The sequence below is a fragment of the Camponotus vicinus genome, unplaced genomic scaffold (genome assembly GCF_025532165.1).
Source record: "Camponotus vicinus isolate PSW18456_S1 unplaced genomic scaffold, iyCamVici1.0 SCAF_1, whole genome shotgun sequence".
Lineage (NCBI taxonomy): Eukaryota > Metazoa > Arthropoda > Insecta > Hymenoptera > Formicidae > Camponotus > Camponotus vicinus.
In genome coordinates this window covers 9,754,657-9,774,916 of record NW_028141945.1, presented here as the reverse complement: position 1 = coordinate 9,774,916, position 20,260 = coordinate 9,754,657, and the positions used below count along the sequence as shown (strand labels likewise).

General features: G+C 34.7%; 1 protein-coding gene across 10 annotated transcripts in view; it reads left to right on the top strand.

The window, feature by feature from the left end:
* Positions 1-20,260, top strand: part of Kl-2 (dynein heavy chain 2, axonemal kl-2) — a 48,423-nt gene continuing 28,163 nt past the window's right edge. For 7 of the 10 annotated variants that reach the window (XR_014439358.1, XR_014439361.1, XR_014439356.1 and 4 more), the window contains exons 1-23: positions 1-235; positions 2,524-2,588; positions 2,900-3,242; positions 5,162-5,431; positions 5,740-6,197; positions 7,948-8,084; positions 8,317-8,659; positions 9,051-9,570; positions 10,201-10,343; positions 10,779-10,924; positions 11,025-11,118; positions 12,392-12,562; positions 12,800-12,992; positions 13,652-13,748; positions 14,078-14,329; positions 14,971-15,098; positions 15,375-15,493; positions 15,969-16,083; positions 17,355-17,488; positions 17,579-17,772; positions 18,862-19,090; positions 19,182-19,333; positions 19,413-19,663. Coding sequence is in view for 7 of the 10 variants with exons in the window: in XM_083102266.1 (XP_082958392.1) it covers positions 139-235; positions 2,524-2,588; positions 2,900-3,242; positions 5,162-5,431; positions 5,740-6,197; positions 7,948-8,084; positions 8,317-8,659; positions 9,051-9,570; positions 10,201-10,343; positions 10,779-10,924; positions 11,025-11,118; positions 12,392-12,562; positions 12,800-12,992; positions 13,652-13,748; positions 14,078-14,329; positions 14,971-15,098; positions 15,375-15,493; positions 15,969-16,083; positions 17,355-17,488; positions 17,579-17,772; positions 18,862-19,090; positions 19,182-19,333; positions 19,413-19,663 (4,651 nt within the window). In the remaining 3 variants the exon portion in view is untranslated. Of the gene's footprint in view, positions 236-2,523; positions 2,589-2,899; positions 3,243-5,161; positions 5,432-5,739; positions 6,198-7,947; positions 8,085-8,316; positions 8,660-9,050; positions 9,571-10,200; positions 10,344-10,376; positions 10,545-10,778; positions 10,925-11,024; positions 11,119-12,391; positions 12,563-12,799; positions 12,993-13,651; positions 13,749-14,077; positions 14,330-14,970; positions 15,099-15,374; positions 15,494-15,968; positions 16,084-17,354; positions 17,489-17,578; positions 17,773-18,861; positions 19,091-19,181; positions 19,334-19,412; positions 19,664-20,260 lie in introns of those variants that run through there. The other 3 variants (XM_083102286.1, XM_083102303.1, XM_083102312.1) reach the window with 3 other exon arrangements.

Sequence of the window (20,260 nt, the reverse complement as noted above, 5' to 3'; positions counted from 1 at the left end):
TCGCGACGATGCTCGAGGATATCTACGGCGAAAACGCTGAAAGATTCGGTACCGTAACAGTCGGACCGGGCGCATAAATCAGCTGCACAGGCTCGTGTGAGGGAGGTGACGACGCCGGCAGGCCACCCCGTCAATAAAATGCAAAGACGAAGAAATAAAGTTAAAGATAAGCCGCCCCCGGACCCACACCGAGAGTACTTGGACGCCGAGTCCAGCGATGAAGCGGAAAGGCGCAGTAAGATTTACGAGAAAAATATTAAACGCATCCACATCCCTCTCTCTTTCTGCCCCTCTCTCTCCCTCTTTCCAGTTTCTTCACTCTCGCGATTTTCCGCTCTTTTTTCACAGCTCTTCTCTTTCACTCCGCCTGTTCTATTTTCGACATCTTCGAGCCGACCATCGTTTCCAACCTCTGTTTTGTACAATCTCGCCGCGCAGGTCCCTCTAATTCCTCCATTAAATTTTGAAAGATACTCGTGGAATCGATAATGACACACGAGCAACATTCGTGAGGGGAATATTAAAATACTCCCGTTTTCCACACGATTCTCGATGGCGAGATGATTATCCGCTTTATTCAGCGCGACTGCATCATTTTTTCCAAATATATTCTAAGTCATGATGTACGTAATTCCGTTATCACTAGGCGCGATATCCCATGATTGATACACCCTACTGATAAATTTTTTAATACTTCATTACAGCGTGGCGTTGATTAATTAAGCATGGACGGGTTTATTTAATTTATTTACTAGTTCGCGCGAATCGCAACCGTATAATTTCCTCGATACTTGTGCAAATATTAACAAGGCGACAATAATAACGACCGTTAACCATATAATGCAGCTAATTTGAAGCAAGTTGGCTCGACAGCGACGAGCTCGAATTTGAACATGGATTCGACGCGATGGCCGCATTCAATTTGCAATTACAATGGCTGCTTTGTACGCTGAATGCCGCGAGTGCATTCGATAATCATAAATTCCGCGATAATTTTAAAGACTAGATAGATGTGTATACGAGAGTGGGAGAAGGAGAGAGAAATGGACGTACAATTGCACGTCGAGAGTGCTCGGTATATTAACAAATCCCGAATCTCTATTTCACAAATTATAATATATCGCGCGTAAGCCGGCCACTTGCGGCGATTAATCGATCATTCGCAGATTCCGCGCAGATTGCCCGCTTCCTAATTTGTCCCCGGAATTATGGCAATTTACTCCCCTTCGACTCCTCCCCCATTTTCCCCTCTCTGCGGCATCCGCCGCTCGCTGGCGAAAATGAAGCTAATTCGTCCTCCCGCGAGTTCTCGTGATACTTGCACGATCCGCGAAAGTAGGTGAACTTGGTAAACCAATAATCTGTATGAAAGCTAGCTACGTGTAGCTCTACGTCTATGTACTACGAATTAACGTTATTATCCGAAGAATCTGTTCTTCTTCGTGGGAAGAAATTTGTAGGATCTACAAATCCGTGATCCGCAAACAATTAACGTCACGTTACGTTACGAACGATAGAGGACAGCGATTTTGTTCCTCGGTCGACTGCGGTAAAAAACCCTCTATCTGATCTCACATTAATCTATAGAGACCGCGTAAATTCAATTATCCGTACGACAGAATGACCGCGTTCCTTGCATTAAAAAAAAAAAGAAATCAAATAATGTTTCAATCTCTAAATCGTATCCTGAAGCTTTTCTTTAAAATTATAGTGTCTGCTGTACATAATATTTTAATGCAAAAACTTTATTATTAATATACTATTGTTTATTATTTTAATAAACAATAGATATTATTAATAAATAATTAAAATAATATAATAAAAGAATAAATCAATACTAATGTTTACCATCTTGCTAGAATTTATTATTAAAATTGTCTGATTCCATTTATGACTTTTCCTTCATCGTGCTGAGCACGATAAAGTTTAACAACTACTTACTAATATTTTGCGACAATATCTGCGAGAAAGTATACACGCGAGACTGATAAGTCGCTGCATGTCGCGAAAGAAGACATCGTCGTATCTGCATAATGTCCGCTATCATAGCGGAAGGATAAATCGCTCCAACGTGGCCTACGGTAGCGTCTCTCGATCGCGACGCGACGTGTTTCCTCTTCCGTCGATTTACTAGCTCTACTTGCGATTTATAGTTCCTATTAGATTGCCAAGAGCAAAGGCACGGATGGCGAACGGGCGGCGGCGATGGATCCCGGGATGGGATCGAAACGGCCTGAGGAATGACATCGGGACGAACGAGAGACCCTTAAAACGAATGTCTTCTATTTAATCTGGCTGGCGGATTTAGGAGGACCCATCGCGCGCCGCCGCTTCAATTGACGACTAACGAACGGCCGGCGCGTCCCCTGGAATTTGTTTCCTCTTCGCAATGACCCTTATTAGTTACGAAAGAATGCCTTTTCAGCGAACGCGGACACGCATCGCGCGGGGAGATCGAATTCTGTTTTCAGAATTCGCGATTTATCATGGTGGAGATTGTCAAGCAGGACGAAATTGTTGCAGGTGAAGAAGAGAAGGATATAGACAAGCTGCTTCCGATGTACGAGACGGACGAATTGAACGAATTGGTGAGTACAAATTAACGTGTCTCTCTTCCGACTTTATATATATAATATTTTTTTATTTATATTGTAAATCAAATCTATAATTTTTCTAAGATTAAATAATATTTTTAATTTTTTTACAGCAACACTTGTCTCGATATTTATACCAGAAAAATAGCAGATGATATTATATTGTAGAAACTATATTTAAATAATTTGGATTAACCTCTATATTGAAACAATCGCGTATTTTCTGAAGTAAAATACAAAGAAATATTTATTCGTGCGTTTGTATCGAGAGCAGGGACTCGGAAAAACTCGGTACTATTTTTCAGATTCAGTGTGTTAAGGATATGACGACGCTGAGGGGTCTGACGGACAGCGATTGGACGTGGAGATGCGATATGGACATCCGCGAGTTCTTCCACGACCCGAGCATTCCGGTCCTCTGCGTTTATCACGTAGACGGTGACCTGACCACAGAATTTTCATTTCCTATGGTACCCGTGCACGAGCTAACCTACTTCGTGAGACAGCCCAACGAGATTCTCTATCCGGGGAACTTTCGCGAGCGCATTCTCTTCGGGTCGTTGAACGACAAGGTGGAGAGCCATATACTGGACGTCATCCAGAATGTATTTGCGCCGATCTTCTTCACAATCGAAACTTGGCCGGACAGTATCCTTTCGCTCTCTTCCGCTATCTCTCTGTCTGTAATTATTGCACTTCCGTCAAAGTACCCAATTAATTCGCGCAAATAACGCGGAAAGTTCTGTGAAGAGTGGCACGAGACCGAAGGACGCGAATTCGTCGGGATTCGTAACGATAGGCCCCAAGGAGAAAGGCTTGCAAAGTTTTCTCATTTTTTCAACCTCTTCTACTTTTCTTTTTGTTTCGGCAAATAATGTACGTGTACAGATCGCGAGTTGCGGAACTTTAATTGGGTCCAGGCGTGATATCCCGTCTTCTTGCGACTCCTCGAGTGACCCACTTGAGACCGCGCTTCGTCGTGCGATGTAAATTCTGTTTAACTTTCAAATCCCGCGGCCGGTTGATTTTGCAGTCGGCGGTGATTTAAAGTTTTTCGCGGATTTTAAATGTACGTTTAAAAAGCTCCACTGCCGAAGGACGCCCAGGGGACACATCGTGCGTTTTATCTCCCGTTCGAATCCGTTGATTCAATCCATGATATATACTGATATATGATCGATTTTTGCGAACCCAATTTCAATCCAATCGAGGCAATTGGATTTCCGGATATTCTGCCATAGTCAACTTTACATGTAGCCTAATCCTTTTATTTTTCGTTACATAACACGAATAATTAGTATGCTCTCTTCCCCAAGTATATATTATTTTTAAATGCCTCTTTTTAATTATTATAATTATTATAATTTTTCATATCTTAATAATTAAAATTTATCACAATAATTACATAATAGATACTCTTCTATAAATCAGTAAACACGTAAACTTTGAAAATGTTGCTGTCTAATTTAGGTGTCTGTTACGATAGTACGATAATCCTGTATGCATACAAAGCGATCGATGAGTGCCTGTAGTGCCAATTCGTGATAAAGGAACTATGGCGAACCGATCTCACAATGCCAAGGGCGATCATCGCGATCGTCCATAGTTGCTCCGGCTTAAGGTCATAACAATCTAACGTGATGACATTACCAACTGAATTTCCAACTTTAGCACTGCAATCCCGTTACCGCAACGCACGACGCAAAGTTCCGGACCGTCCGCGACGGAAAAGCGGGGACACACCAGGGAATTGCATGAAGTTATTATTACCATAATTTTCGGCTAAATGCACTGCACAACTCACCGTCGCTGGTAAATCTAGCGTCGATGTTTGCCTACGTATGCGAACGGGATTACTCCGCTGTCGAGTTAGAAACGATTGCATTGCATTCGCGGACGGAAGCCACTTCATTATTTCTAATGGATCCTGAGCGGGTTTTAACCTGATCGAAGCGTCGCTTTGCTAATTGTACATTCAGCAACCTCGTTTCCGTACCGACATTTTTTCATCTCCGCAAGGTATTTCGCCCGTAATTAATTCATCTTACAATTAGTAATTTAAATCTTTCAGTCTATATAAACGTGTGATTAATATTTTTCACAGAAAATGTACATATCGTTCATTTTATGAGATTTGCAAAGGGAGGCACACGCATGTAATCGTTAATGATAAAAGATATGTAATATAACGTTTGAATATTCTCGCAATATTAATTAAGATTTAAGTAAATTATTGCCATTCAAATGCAAAACCGTCGCAATCTTTTTTTTCCACTTTTTCCGATTCTTGTATTTTCGATAAGATCTACACAATTGCCCGCACCGATTATAAATTGATGTGACAATGACAAGCTAGTCGATCATTTCGATGCACAGTGGGCAATTCGGTTCAATAAATCTCCATCAGCGGGGACATAACGGTCGTGCGCCCGCAATTCCATGTGATAGACGTCGGGCGATATAAAAAAAATGGTAGTATTGGGAACAGCGATAACTAGGTTTCTCGGTGTCCTGTCACGTTCTTGGATTCCCTCTTCCTTAATCGCACCGAAACACATGTGTGAAAGCGGACTTCTGCACCAAACTGGACACCTTTCTATGCAATTTAACGGACCTCACGTACAAAATGCTGGGCTTAACCGTGATATATGTACCTCTGGAGAGTAGGGAGTTCACCGTGGAGGAGGGTAGCGCCGATAAGGAGTTGGTGAAGAGGATGGAGGGTGTGCTGGCCCACTGGAACACCCAAATCAAAATAGCCCTCTCCGATCAGGAACAAGCAACTCCGCACGAGTTATTATGCCTCGACGACGAATATGACTTCTGGACTTATCGATGTAAGTGCTTATTTCTAAGAAAAGACATGGTAGCTACAAGGATAGAATCGTGTTTCCCGATAATATATATCCGTGAGATTTCCTAGGAGGGACAAAAGTTTCCTTTAATGCGGGACGTTTTAGCGGAATCCCTTTGTCATGTGTACCTTATAGAATTACGAAGAAACTTATATCACTTTGGAACTTTTAATCGTGGTAAAAGTAGAATTCTTTTGCGCTTTTACATTTTTTTACAAACTTTTGAGAAAATTTTATTCAGCCGTGCCATAATATTGACTTATTTCAATGTGCCATATTTTTTTCATCAGACGACAACCTATGCGGTTTAAATCAGCAGTTGCATAAGAGCATGGTGGAGCTCATTATCGACATATTATTGGCTGCACAGTCCACTTACGTGCGGCAATTCCTGATGTTGAAGGAAGAAATCGAGCACGGTACCATCGAGGCGAAATCGAACATCGAGTTCCTGAGCATCCTGAAGGACACTTGTGCCGAGTTGAAGACTTGTACCACTCCTGCAAGCGTGGCTCAATATCTGCCAAAAATGATGCACCTCTTCAGGACGATTTGGTTGAACTCCCCGTACTACAATACCAGCGAGAAGATAAGCAATCTCTTCAGCGCGCTCAGCAATCAGATCGTCGTCATGTGCAAAGACTTCATCGATTTAGCAGATGTATTTGCGGGGCGGACTAAAAAGAGTATGAAATTGTTGGACGAATGTATCAAATTGTGCGAGGATTATAAAACTCTTTATTATAAGGTAAATTACATAGACTTAACTTCTTCAGGAACGAATTTATCGGAAAAAATTATTTTCTTCTTTTAAATTTTAGTTTGTTTCCAAAATATATTTATAATTATTAAACAAAACAGAATAAATTGAATAATATTTGAAATCTCTCAAAAAAATAATGTACACATATATGGCTATTATGCATTAAGATTAACTATTCATGAAAGGATTTTATATATTAAAACTAATGTATTTTTTTTTTCATGTGTTGATATGACTTGAAGAGGTTAAATATTTTTTTATATTAATATAAAAAATGTTAAACGCCTTTGTAAAAACAATGTTTTTTTTATAAGATTTATAGAGCCTAATTTATACAAAAGAATTTTTAATCATTCGTGTATAGCACATTTACACATTTTATGTCAATATAGAATTATTACATATTTTATCAGTTTAATTAAAACTTTATCTCGAATTTTTGCTTATGAGAAAGAAAATACTTACCATTTAACAAAAAATTCATTTAGTTTAACTTTAATTGACTACGCGAGTTAAGTCATTATGCAATAATTATAATAATAATACATATTTACATATAGCTTTGCGCATATTTATTTTAATAGTTAATAAGTAAAAGTACATTCCTCTCTAAAATACATATGAGTTCAAAAGCCGGCTTGTGACCGTATACACGAAAAGCGTATAAAACGTGGTACTTTATGCTATCTGCAAATTCACCTTCCACAAGCGGTGAGTTAAACTCCCATTAAATTATGTGTGCACAGTTACTTTAGCTACTTGGATCCCTCGTTGGACAACGCGAGGAAATGAAGCTCTCCGTTAATGCGGAGGAGTTACAAAGTGATTTCGGTTTTCAGCAGTAATTATGATTGGAAATGATATAATTTCAAGTTGTGTAACGGGGCACAACCAACGCGAGAACTATCTCCCCAAAATGGTTTCCTACGAGTTTAGAGTCGCAAATAAACGTTCGCCGTCTAATGAAATTAAAATTTAAAGATGGAATAGGACGCGAGTCTGTCTTAGAGAAATGTTCCCCTTAAAAGTACAAAGCAGCCAGATGAAAAGGGGCTTTCTCTTCAAGTGGAGATCGCAATATAACACCGACTTACGTTCCTCCCGTGGGCAGATAAGCCGGAATAGAAGTGGGAATTGGGAAACGGTGTGACGATGCGTCGACTCTCCTGACTACTTGTTCTCGAGTTGCGCCACGGTTAGCGCCATGTGTGCCCGAAGGGATAGGTGACACGACTCCTTAGACTTTTGTGCAGAAATCCGTGCAATCGCATTACGTACCGTTTTACGGGTCGCTAACGCGCGTGTCCACAGTTCCTCACGTTTTTCTTACGTTACTCGAGCAGTTTCGTTCTTCCAAAGTTACACAACATATATTATTATAATATAAATATAACATTTATATAAATATAATGTAACATTTTATACAAGTAAATATTAATACAATATACATTTTATATAAATAAATATTAATAAAATATCTTTCCAAATATATTTTTAGAAAATATTTCCGTGAAATTATAATACAGCGAAATTCCTCGTCCGAATCGTTTCGTTTCTTCCGTTTCATTTACATTTCTTACTCAGAGCAGAATTCAAATTAGGAAAAGAACAGCGCTTATTACAATATAGAGATTTTACTTCACATTTTTGTCGAAAGAAAACTCATATAATCTAGTAACAAAATTTATATTTAATAATTTTTTTTTTCAAACATATTCCGTTTTATAATCTTCAGATTGCGAGCGCTCACATCAATCTCACACTCCACCCTTGGGACTTAGACACGGAGAATATATTCCGTTACATCGACATTTTCATCGGCAGGTGTCAGGATATGATCGAGATTTGTCAAGCGATGATTGATTTTGCAAGGTCCAAATAATATACAGCGTAGAGACAATAAGCAAAAATATATACACTACATACTATATTTTTTTTTTCTATTTTTATTTCTCATTCAAACAATATTTTCTTTTAAAAAATGTAACTGTCATGTGCATTCGGGATAATTCAAATTTTGTTTCTACTGTTTTCAATAAATGCGAGATAGTAATTTGCGCAGTGATATTCGTGAATAACGACGCGATTTTTCAACCACATACAGGTCGGACGAGACCGCTCAGATTTTGAGCCCCAAATTCAGCGGTACAAGTGGTGAAGAGCACGAAAGAGTATGCCAAAAGATCGAAAGACTCTTTTACGAAGCTTTGAGCGAAATCGAGTCCAATTTGCACAAGATTTTCGCCGTTCGCGATTCTACGTGGCACGATAATATGATCATATTTCGTAGCGAAATGAGGAACTTAGAGATAATGATCGAAAACCTGATAGCCACCGTTTTCATGAACGTTAATAACGTTCAAGAGGGGATCGAAGATCTGCGGAGCTTCTATAATTATTTGAATCGCAAGAATTTAAAATCGCTGTTTGACAGCAAAAATACCAGCGTAAGGAGAAATCAACGATTCGATAAATATAAGCTACTTTCAACAAGAAATCAATCGCATTCGTAATAATTTTATCTTTTTTTTAGCAAAAATAATTACGTAAATAATTCTTATTGTGAAAAAAATCTGTGAAAATATCTACAAAAAAATACTTGTCATTTTAAAAATTTCTAAAGCGAAACTCTCTTATAACATTATAAATTTCTAATAATCTCTTACATGAGGGGAGTTTTATAAAAAGGAAAATCTAATATTTTATGCAAGAGAACATACACATGTCAAGCTTGTGTTATTGCTTTCTGCGCAAATGTCACATTGTTTCAAATATTTAAACTGTTGAAGTAATAAGTTACAAATTTCAAAATTAATAACTTTCAATATTTCTGCTCAGGTGTGGCAGATCTTTGCCGACGATATCCAACGGACAAAGCAGGAAGTTCTGAACGAGAGGGAAGAATATCCTTCGATTACTCCGTACTACGCCGGCAGAGCGTTGAATCTTCGTCTGAAAGGTGACCGTCTGCTATCGACGCGAAGAATGCTGGAGGAGGCCGAGTGGATGCCCTACTGCGGCATGAGCGAGGAGATCTATCATCAGGGAGACATCGTGATCAGATCCATCGAGGATTCCATGAAAGATCTGCATGCGAAATGGCTGTACGACGTCGGTGAAAATCCGCGAGCGCGGCTCGACCGTTGCCTGATGCGACGTAGCGACAGCAAATCCGGGCTGCTCGAGTGTAATATCGACCCTAATATCCTGAATCTCTGCCGCGAGTGTTCCTATTGGATCAGCCTGCGATTCAACATACCTGTGAACATCCAACTGATACACGACAAGTGGAGCACGTTACACTTTATATACGAGAGCGTCCTCGCCGTCACGTTGGCGTACAACAGGATTATCGAAGGTTCGCTGTTGTCAATAATTACTCGCTAAATAATTACACACAGCTTGTTGAGGCTGATTATTAGAGGATTTTCTTTTTTAGTCAGACTTGACATAGTTATAGCGAAACTTTAATGTAATTTATTCGCTTATTTCAACGCAAAAATTCAATGTTATAAATATAATAGATTAAATATGTTCTTCAATTGTATTTTTGAATGGTTTCTTAACAAAATCCGAGATACTTAATTACTTTTAATGTAATAAATTCTAATCATTTTTTTCTTAAATTTAATATTATTAGAAGATAGAATTATTTTATCCATTGCTATTTTCTTCGAATTGTTCCATGTGTTATAACATTGCATTTGATAAAGTATATCTCTAAAATATATATGCATATATTTATACATATACATATATGAATTTACAGCAACTAAATTAATTTTTTTCTAACTATTAAATACGAATTTCGCTTAAAGTGCTTATGCAAATGCTTATGCAAATATTATAATAATGCGATTTAGGGGAAGCACATGTCCATAATGCTCGCGATAAAAGCGATATTCTCTATATTTATAGTCACATGCATTAATTTGTTTCCCACGATAACGAAATATTCTTGCAACGTAGCGAAACTTGTATTTTTCAGCATTGTCGCTGACGGAACGTGCGTTGTTTCGCGAATTAATTCGGCAGCTCGACCGGAAGATCAATCCCGGCTTAACCAAGCTGACGTGGAACACGGATTACGTGGACTCGTATATTGAGGATTGTTTCAACGAAACGGCCAATGTATGCTTAGAGCCTCTTACCTTGTCCATGTGCGAAATCCATGTAAATTCATGCAATATGTACGGGACGCCTCGCGGTAAAATTTAATTTTGAACTGCCCGAGAGAAGTCCTCTCGCTATCTACCTGCGTTTGAACAATTAATTACAAACTCCATGTAACGCAGAAACGGAATAATTACGATGCGATGAATACGCGTGTATGTATGTATAAGTAACAGGACATTGAGCTCAGTAACATTAAGTTAAAGTCTCTTTATTATTCTCTTTTTTTTCGAAGAAATCATATTCACTTTTTTCATTATTTTTCTTAACCTTTTTAAACAACGTATGCTAAAATCATATAATTAAAAGGCAAACGCAATTATTTATCAGTTTAGTACAATATCGCGATATAAACGAAATGGCAAGTAAAAGCAGAATTATTTGTCGCTCTAGCTTCAAGGGTTTATCGACACTTACAAGAACTCGAACTTCGAGATCATAAGAATCTGCGAGAACATCTGCGACACTCCCATGATCAAGATAAGGGTTAATTACACATACACATTGTCCGTATTAAAAGAAGAGCTCTTGCACGTACGGTAGGATTTCCATTTCGCATTATGCTGCTGCAACTCTAGACGCGTGACTGAAACTTAACGCTTGGTAAACGAGCATCGGTCGAACTTTCTCACTTTCCAGAGACGAGACGTTCCAAGCTATGACTCAAAGACTCGATATGGTATTTCTATACATCATGGAGATTTATGAGGGCTTCAAGAATGTGATAGAAGAGGTATAACTTTTTTGATGCAACTGCGAAATTCAGCAAATATACCATTTTTTTATTATAGAGATAATATGTTATATTATTGCTGTGTTATATGATATATTATTAATATTATTAAAAAAGTATCTTTTCAAAGAAAGGTGAGAAAGACGTCAAATCTAAGCGTCGTCTAAAGAAATTGGTACACAAAGAAGTGTTGTTTTGTGGTCATCACCATCAATTTATAGGCGATTTAGGATTTTCTTGTTCATGTAAAACATATTTTATACAATCTTTATTACGCTTAAAAGAAAATTTATTTTATGCAAAAATTCTTTAAGTCTCATAAAGTAGGCCTTATTACATTAAATGTTGCTCAGAAAGTCAAGTAGGTCTCGATTAATATAAAAAAATTGAATGGTTATTTTATTATCCAAAGTCATATTTTTCTACATGTACTTTCTGCCTAGTACTGATATTCTGAACAGATTTTTTTCTAAGGCGTGTTTAAAAATTCCTTTATATTTTCGGCAACTTATTTTATTTTTTAACAGTTTCTATCAACTTCAAAAAATGCCGCGAGGCGATTTGCCGGCAGTAAATTTCTGACAAGTTATGTAAAGTTGAATCTTTCTCGTGAAGATTTCAGAGCAGATGTAAAAATGACCAAATAGCTTTGACGAAAAAATATTCGTGGAGGAAACGGTGTACGTTGCATGCCTGTAGGCTACACAAAGCAATTCTCGTCTAACTAAAGTTGGAGAAGTAAAGAGCATACTTACGGCAGATTCGTGTTAAGATATGTCGTACCATAACGTGACTACCACAGTGAGCACGTGCCTTCTCGGTTAATTCAAAAAGTCTCCAAGCGTTGCAGTCTCGCCGTAAGCGAGCATAACATGTTTGGCATATTATCCTCTATCAGATCTATTATAATTTATAAATAAAATGATTAAATTAATATGGCTTATCTGAAATAAATAAACCTATAATATATTATAGGATATATCGGGTATTCCGAAAAAATTCAATAAGCATTATGTGAGATAAATATTTTTAATTTTTTAAAAAGTTTTAATTAAAATGTAAACTTTAACGAAACAATCTGCCGTAAATTAAATTTTTCTTTTTAACTTTGGCACGCGGAGATTGATAAGCAGCTATCAATTTTTTTTTTAACACGCATACGGTCATCCTAATTTATTTCATATCTTTTATAATTATATTTGTGTTTATAATTTTTTTGTTCTCTTTTAAATTTTAACATACATGTAATCTTTTTATTGCTTTTTCTGCTCAGAATCATACGGAATGGAAAGATTATTTGATGAAAATCGATACAGTAATCGAGGAAGCCATTAGATTGTGTTTGAAGAATTCTTTAATCATCATGTTTGAAGCTCTTCATGGTACTGATACGACAGGACCTTCACCCCTTCTATTGGTGCAAGTGGATATTATCAATAACAAAGTATGTTCATAACTATCCATAACATGTTTAACATACCATGCAAGATATATTCCACACATATAGAGTATTACGTACATTGTTGAACTAAAGGTCTCGCCTGTTTAAGTTGATAACGATAATTTGGTATTTTCCAATCTCATAATAATGAAAATACTTTATCTAATTATTTTAAAGCTTTGCTGTAAAAAAAGAAAAGAATGCATATACTCTAAGTAGTTTACTGCATGATTTATCTAGATAAACTTTATACCAAGCCTCTTGGAAATAGCTACAGTAATAGGAAATATTTCGAATATTTTGTTGGAGCCCTTGAAAGATGTTTCGCGACTAGTTAAGAAGTTTAAAATGCTTCGAGACAAGAGCCTTCCCTTTCCAAAGTTGTACAAGGAGGACAAAGAGCTGATTGAACTCCAACAGAAACTCAATAACGGTTGTATCATGAAGCTTTCTATATATCTTGTGTTGTGTCTGACTCTTTCTTTTATTCTTTCAATGATTTTTCCTACTTAATACTCTATAATTAATGTATCAGACATTCTTCTATAACGACACATCGATAATTTTTAAATATTTTACCTGCTAGAAACATTACATTCTTACTTTATAACTATTTATTCATTAAAAGAGCAAACAAACCCAGGGCAAATTTGTCTTATGTTAAAAATGCATTATTTATGCTTTCATTTTCTTTTAAAAATTATTAATATATATATATATATATATATATATATATATATATATCGATACAGCTTTATTGATTATAGACACAACTTAAAATTAAAATGTCATTTAAAATTAAAATTAAAATGTCATTAATTAAAAATCGTCCTCTATATCAAAAACTTTATCAATTGTTTAGTATCAATTTAATTACAATTTTCACTCCAATTTCATTTTCCTAAAATTTAATAAGAATATCTAATTTTAAATTAATAATTTAATTAATGTGTAATATCAAAATATTCTCTTACCTATATTAATTTTTATATATATATTCTTATTAATATATATGCGATATAATTCGATATTATTTTTATCTTTATGCTATGTTAAAATAAATATATTAAATATTAATTTATCAATTTGCAGAAGTAAGTTATTGTTTTGCTCAAGTGCAAAATTATCTCAAGACCTGGGAACCGTTCAAAGATATATGGGAAATAAATAAAGATCTATATATTCAAAGGTAATGCAAAAAGAATTGTATCATTTAAAATGATGATTAAAATGATTCTTTTGCTCGCGAGACTTTGAAAAGTTTATTTAAACTGCCTTATTTACATCTAATTCTACGTTATTTGATATAAATAATTATTACAACTATAAAATTTATTTAATAATCTTTTTATGATCTCTCTCTCTCTGTCTCTTCAAAGATCAGAAAGTAAAGAGAAAGCATAAATAATCTACATTTGATATACGATTTTTCATTTTAATACATAAAATATTTACTTCATACATTTCAAGCATTTTTTTTTTAATTTTATAAAGTATTATACCATTTTCATAAATTAGGTATGAAAAGTTGAAACCAACAGCGGCATCTTTTGATGCGGATATAAGTAAATACATCGATGTGATGAATAGCGTCCAACTACAGGAAACAATGACGACAGTGCATTTCCTCGATATAAATTCTGATGGATTGAAAGCCACCATCATCGAGCACTGTTCAATTTGGCAACAGAAGCTTACCGCACTTTTGTTACGTATGACCAATGCAATGGTCGACCACATTTATCATTACATCGCTGAAAATTCCACAAAGTTAGTTGCCTACCTGATTATTTGAATACAATTTTTCAAAGTAAAAAAAAAATTTACCGCTTGGGATTAGAGAGAAATTTGATACAGAGGAAGGATCACAGAAATGGGTCACAAAAAAATATTTTTTATTTTTAAAATAAATATTTATACATTTCTACTTGGAAAGTTTTAGAATAAGTTTAGTTTTAAAATAAAAAATTAATTGAAATATATCAAATCACACATATAACTGATTTTTACAGATGGTAGAAAAATATGTCAACTATTTTTAACAATATTTATATTTAAATATCCATTTGTATATATAAAATATTTTATTTTAATATTATATTTAATTATATTTTATTTTAATTTGAGAGAATTAACTGTGTCTGCAGTTCACCATTTTTATGCTTATTATTCAAAAAAAATTTCTTTTCACACAGAGCCCCAGTCTGATTATCTATTCCTCTCTATAGCATAATTGAATTTTTCAGTTATATTCGATTTCAATGTTCTCGATCGATACTATTAATGTAAATTTCCTTAAGCCGAGCAGAACACTGGAGAGGCGTTGCTCGCAAGGCGTTGCTCCCATAAATTCTGTCGCAAGGCCTTTTTGAATTTCGAACTGAATCGTACGTGAATTCATTCGTTTGCAGAATAATGAAGGAACCGACGGATCTCATCAGCATGCAATCCGCGCTGCAATTGTTCGAGAGGCTCACTGCCGAGATCCCGAAAGAGGAAGAAGAGTTTCCCAAGATTCAGGAGCAGTTCCAAACTTTGGGTAAACCTTTAAATGTTTTCTCCGTGTTAAGTAAGAAGGTCGACACACTGTAAGATCGATGGAGCTTAAGATCGCGATTTACTATCGCTCAAGAATATACAAGACGATCTACAATTTGCAAACGTATTTGCTTTGTTTGAAATAATCTCAGACCTTGTTTATCACATACGGAAACTCTGAACAAAAAATCTATTATTTTAAATTACGTATAAACTTATGCATATTCACATAATTATGTATATTGGATCGCAGAAAAGGATGTTTAATAATTTTCAGAAAAATATGAGGTGCTGCTAACTTATGAGTTTAAAAGAAAATTAAAAGACATCAACCGTTCGTGGACGGCTTACTTGGAGTTACTTGCCACGTGCGAAGTTACCCTGCTCGAAAAAAAGGTACTGCATTCCCTCGATATAAAAGAGAACTTCTAGGAACTTTGTAATAAAAAATGGAGTTCCATCGCGCGGCGTCGGCGTCGACGCTAACTAAGAGGAAAATATGATGTCAATTAATTATTTTCTCAATTTTGACGTTACTTCATCGCATCTAAGGAATTTTTATATAATCTGAAAAATTAGTTTTTCAACTCTTTAAAAACTTTCTAATATATTTGCAAGATTTAAATTATTTAGTAAAGAAGCAAGAAAATATTTCTTGTTATTTCTTGCACATTTTTATTTTTAAAAAAGAATAACAAGTAATTTTATATACATATATTTATTTATTTATTTATTCATTTATTTATTATATATTTATATCTCTCTCAAACTTAAAGAAAAAATGGTGGAATTTTACATGTTTGTAAATAGTTATATATATCCATAATAACTTGGATTATCTTTTGAATATTTTATTTAAACATAATTGCAGGAAGAATTTAAACAAATATTGCTGACTGATGCGACGATGTTCGAGGAAGATGTGTCTTCCGTGGTGCGTAGATTTAACGATACCGGGCCCTTCACATCCGACTGGGATTCAAAAAGTAACTTAATTAATACATTCTCATTAAATATATAAATATAAATATCTTCGTAGTATGACACTGAATTGCATAAATCAACGATAAATAATTACTGTATTTTACAATCTATAATAGATTCGTGGATAACAATGAATAAGTAAATATTCACATTCAATTATAACATTTATAATTTTTAATTTTAACAGTAAATATGAAGTTATAATTTATACGTTGAGCGAGAGAGTAGAAAAGAAAATAAATATAAAAAGTGTATAGAAGATTTTGCAAGAGATATTTTTAACAAGATTATTATAAAGTTTATATGTTAAATATTAAGAAAAAATTTTGCCTTCAATAACATTGTTTTATTTGTGACATTTTTTTATTTTGCATTAAATAATAACATTGTTCATTTGTGATATTTTTTATTTTGAAAATTTAAAGAGATTAGAATTTTAAAAATCGTAATTGTAACGTTTTTTGCTTTTACTACTGCAGATTAGTCTGTTATTTATTCATAACACATCCAAGTACAATGTTTTAAATGCGTTTGTCAATATCGGTTTATTTTTGCATGAATTTTGCCTACAAAATATGCAGTAAGTAACGATTATCAGTAATCCTGCGTATATCTGGAATACATACACAAATGTTAGATGACTAATCACGGAAAAATAAATTGATTTTAATCAGACATTATCTAGTTAGAATAAATTTTGCATTAAATGACATTTTTTATTTTGCATTAAATAATAACATTGTTCATTTGTGATATTTTTTATTTTGAAAATTTAAAGAGATTAGAATAAAAAAAATCGTAGTCGTAACGTTTTTTGCTTTTACTACTGCAGATTAGTCTGTTATTTATTCATAACACATCCAAGTATAATGTTTTAAGTGCATTTGTCAATATCGGTTTATTTTTGCATGAATTTTGCCTACAAAATATGCAGTAAGTAACGATTACCAGTAATCCTGTGTATATCTGGAATACATACACAAATGTTAGATGGCTAATCACAGAAAAATAAATTGATTTTAATCAGACATTATCTAGTTAGAATAATTCACTTAGTATTAATATTTACTTTATTACTACTATATTGCATTTACTTTATCATTATTATTATCATAAAATTACACAAAGTTAAACGCTCCCCAAAATTAACAAATTAAAATGAATAATAAGAGGCAATAAGGAGCCAACGCGGTTGTAGGGCGTGAAAACAAATTTTTTCTCCAAACAGTCAATTGAAACGATCTTTTAATTATTATTATCATTATTGTTACAGACGCTTTAAATTGGCTGGCCATCTTCCGGAAAGACATTTATTCCTTGAGGGACAGAGAAAGACTATTAAAATCACGATTGATGATTTTTGGCATAAATTATCCAGATTCTCGAGAACTCGCTCAACTCGATAAAGTAAATATCATATTTGCTCAAATGTCACCTTCACTCTTCATGCTGGTCTACGTATTTATACGACTTTCCGACACTTTTCTACTCGCGAAGGATATAGCCGTGATCGAATTGGTGTGGCAATTGACGGACGAATGGAACGATGCCTGGGAACGCTACAAAACCGGAAATTTCTGGACGATAGAATTGGAAGAGATGGACGCAACCGCTAATCTCCTCCTCCGGAAACTCACGAAACTCAGCAAAGAGCTCAAAGAAAAGAACTGGGAGATTGTCGAGAATACCAGGTGCGACCCAGTTATAATCGAATTTCGAACGCGTAATAAATATGTGCCGCTTTCGTAAATTTTTCACAAAGCAAAGTAGCGCTAGCAATTGCCATCCTCTAGCAGGATCAATTTATTCATCCCAAAAAACTAGAAATCGGTCCGCTACGTTATAAATTGCGCTCGTGCGATGGATGGCCATTTTTCAAAATGATAGCAAGGGAGAGATCACGCACGGGGATGTAATCGACAATAATTGTCAATGATTGAAATGTCCCCTATTTGTAACATCGAATATTATACCGAATGATTTAATCCTTTCGATAACAGCTTTTTGCGGTGTATGACGAGAGTAAAAAATAGTTTGTCGAATTTTGAAAAGTTCCACATATATGTATAAGGATAAATAACGCTAATGAAAAAAAATTCGTTTGAACGATGTGCACTTGTGGACCAGCGCAGTGCTTCGGAGGAAATAATGCGAAGGACAGTCCACAACTTAATCTAGCATATTACACAGCGACGCTTATTAACTTCTGCGTCGCTAAAACGCGTAACTTACGTAAACTTACCGACCACACTTGTGACCACACTCCTTTCGACGATACTTTTTGAAACTAACAAAGTGCACGCTCCGTAAATGGCTATGTAACTTCTCAGCGGCTACAATTCAACCTAGTTTACTAAACAAGGGAAAATGAAAATAAACTATACGCTGGCAGAACGCTGTTTGCGTACAAAAGAAAAAGTATTCTTCATTATGCAATGGAAAGAATCGCAGGAAACTTTTCGTATGAGTTTTGAATAACAGAAAAATTATATTTTTATATTAAATTTTCTAAATGCATTTTTTTAAATCAAAATATATCTTTGTTTGATTTTTATTAAATCTTTGCGCAAAGTGAATAATTAGTATTTATTCAATAATTTACATCAGAGCCAGATTAATGTAAAAGTGATTGCTTTGCAATTGAGAGAATATTATAAGTTTACGAATATATCTTCAAATTTTAATAAATTTTATATTATTTAAAATACAAGAAAGAATATATGTAATTCTATATACAATTTATTGTACACATAATTTATTTTGAAAATCGTATATTCCAGATTAAGTGTCGATAAATTTCGACGTACATTACCGCTGATAACGGTACTGAAAAATCCAGCGATGAGATCGAGACATTGGGAGCGGGTCAAAGATACGATCGATCGAGAATTCGACGAAACGTCGGAGGACTTTACTTTGGATGCGATTATTAAAATGCAGATGCATAATTTCGCGGAGCAAATTAGCGAAATTTCGAACACGGCCACGATGGAACTCGCTATTGAAGTTGTAAGTCGTCGAGAATACAAATACGAACCATACAATATATTAATTACACAAGGCATTTCTTTACGAGAAATAACACATGCGCATTGATTAGGGACTCCAAAATATTAAAAATACTTGGGAAATGATGCCAATTACAATGGTTGCATATAAAGATAGAGGAATCTACAGATTAAAAGCGACAGACGATATAATGCAAGCTCTGGAAGATCATCAGGTGCAGCTCTCATCTATAAAGGCAACAAGGTACATTGCATTCGTTAAATTAATTATCGCATTTATATTTTTGTTGGACTTGAGCGAACTACATATTGAATTTTCCTAGATTCGTCGAACCATTTGCGCAGGAAGTCGACCACTGGGAACGGACACTGTCGACTATCGAAGAAGTTTTGGAAATGCTGCTGCTGGTACAAAGAGAATACGTGTACTTGGACAATATATTCACTACCGAAGACATCAAGAAACAACTCCCAAAGGAGACCGATGATTTTGACAAAGTGACGAGCGAGTTGGCTGAACATACATCGAGGATGGCTTCCTACGGTTTGGCACTGCCAGCTACTCATGTTCCACGTATGTATTATCAGAAGGACTATTACAAAGGAGATGTTATCCATAGTATCAGTATAATACAAAATACGGGATCATTGTAACAAGAGATCCTTCTAATTAAATGTTGAAAAAAAATGTCACGTAAATTCCATTTTCCTACAAACATATAGAAATCCAAATAAAAATTTATCTGTAATCTAATCCTCCGAGAAAAATAATTTTTTAATTTAATTTTACATTTGTAGTGATTATACTCAGCAAACTTCAAACGATTGATACTGAAATTTCGATACCTTGCGAGAGAATATGTTACTCGATATGTACTGTAATATATTGAATCCGCCATATCTTTTTGCAGTATATATGAAAGCTCGAATTATTGCAAGAATTTTATAAAAATTTCTAATAGCTTCTTTTACATATGATATAAAATCAATTATACAAACAAATTATCATATTAGGATTAAAAACAATTTATATTCTATATAAAAAAGAAACAAGGCAAAGAGTATTTTCTAGAATAATTAATAAAATCTTGCAACTTTTTTAAATTAAAGAATACAAGATTTTGAACATAGTAATATGAATTCATCAGTTAGATACCAGATTTAATGCAAC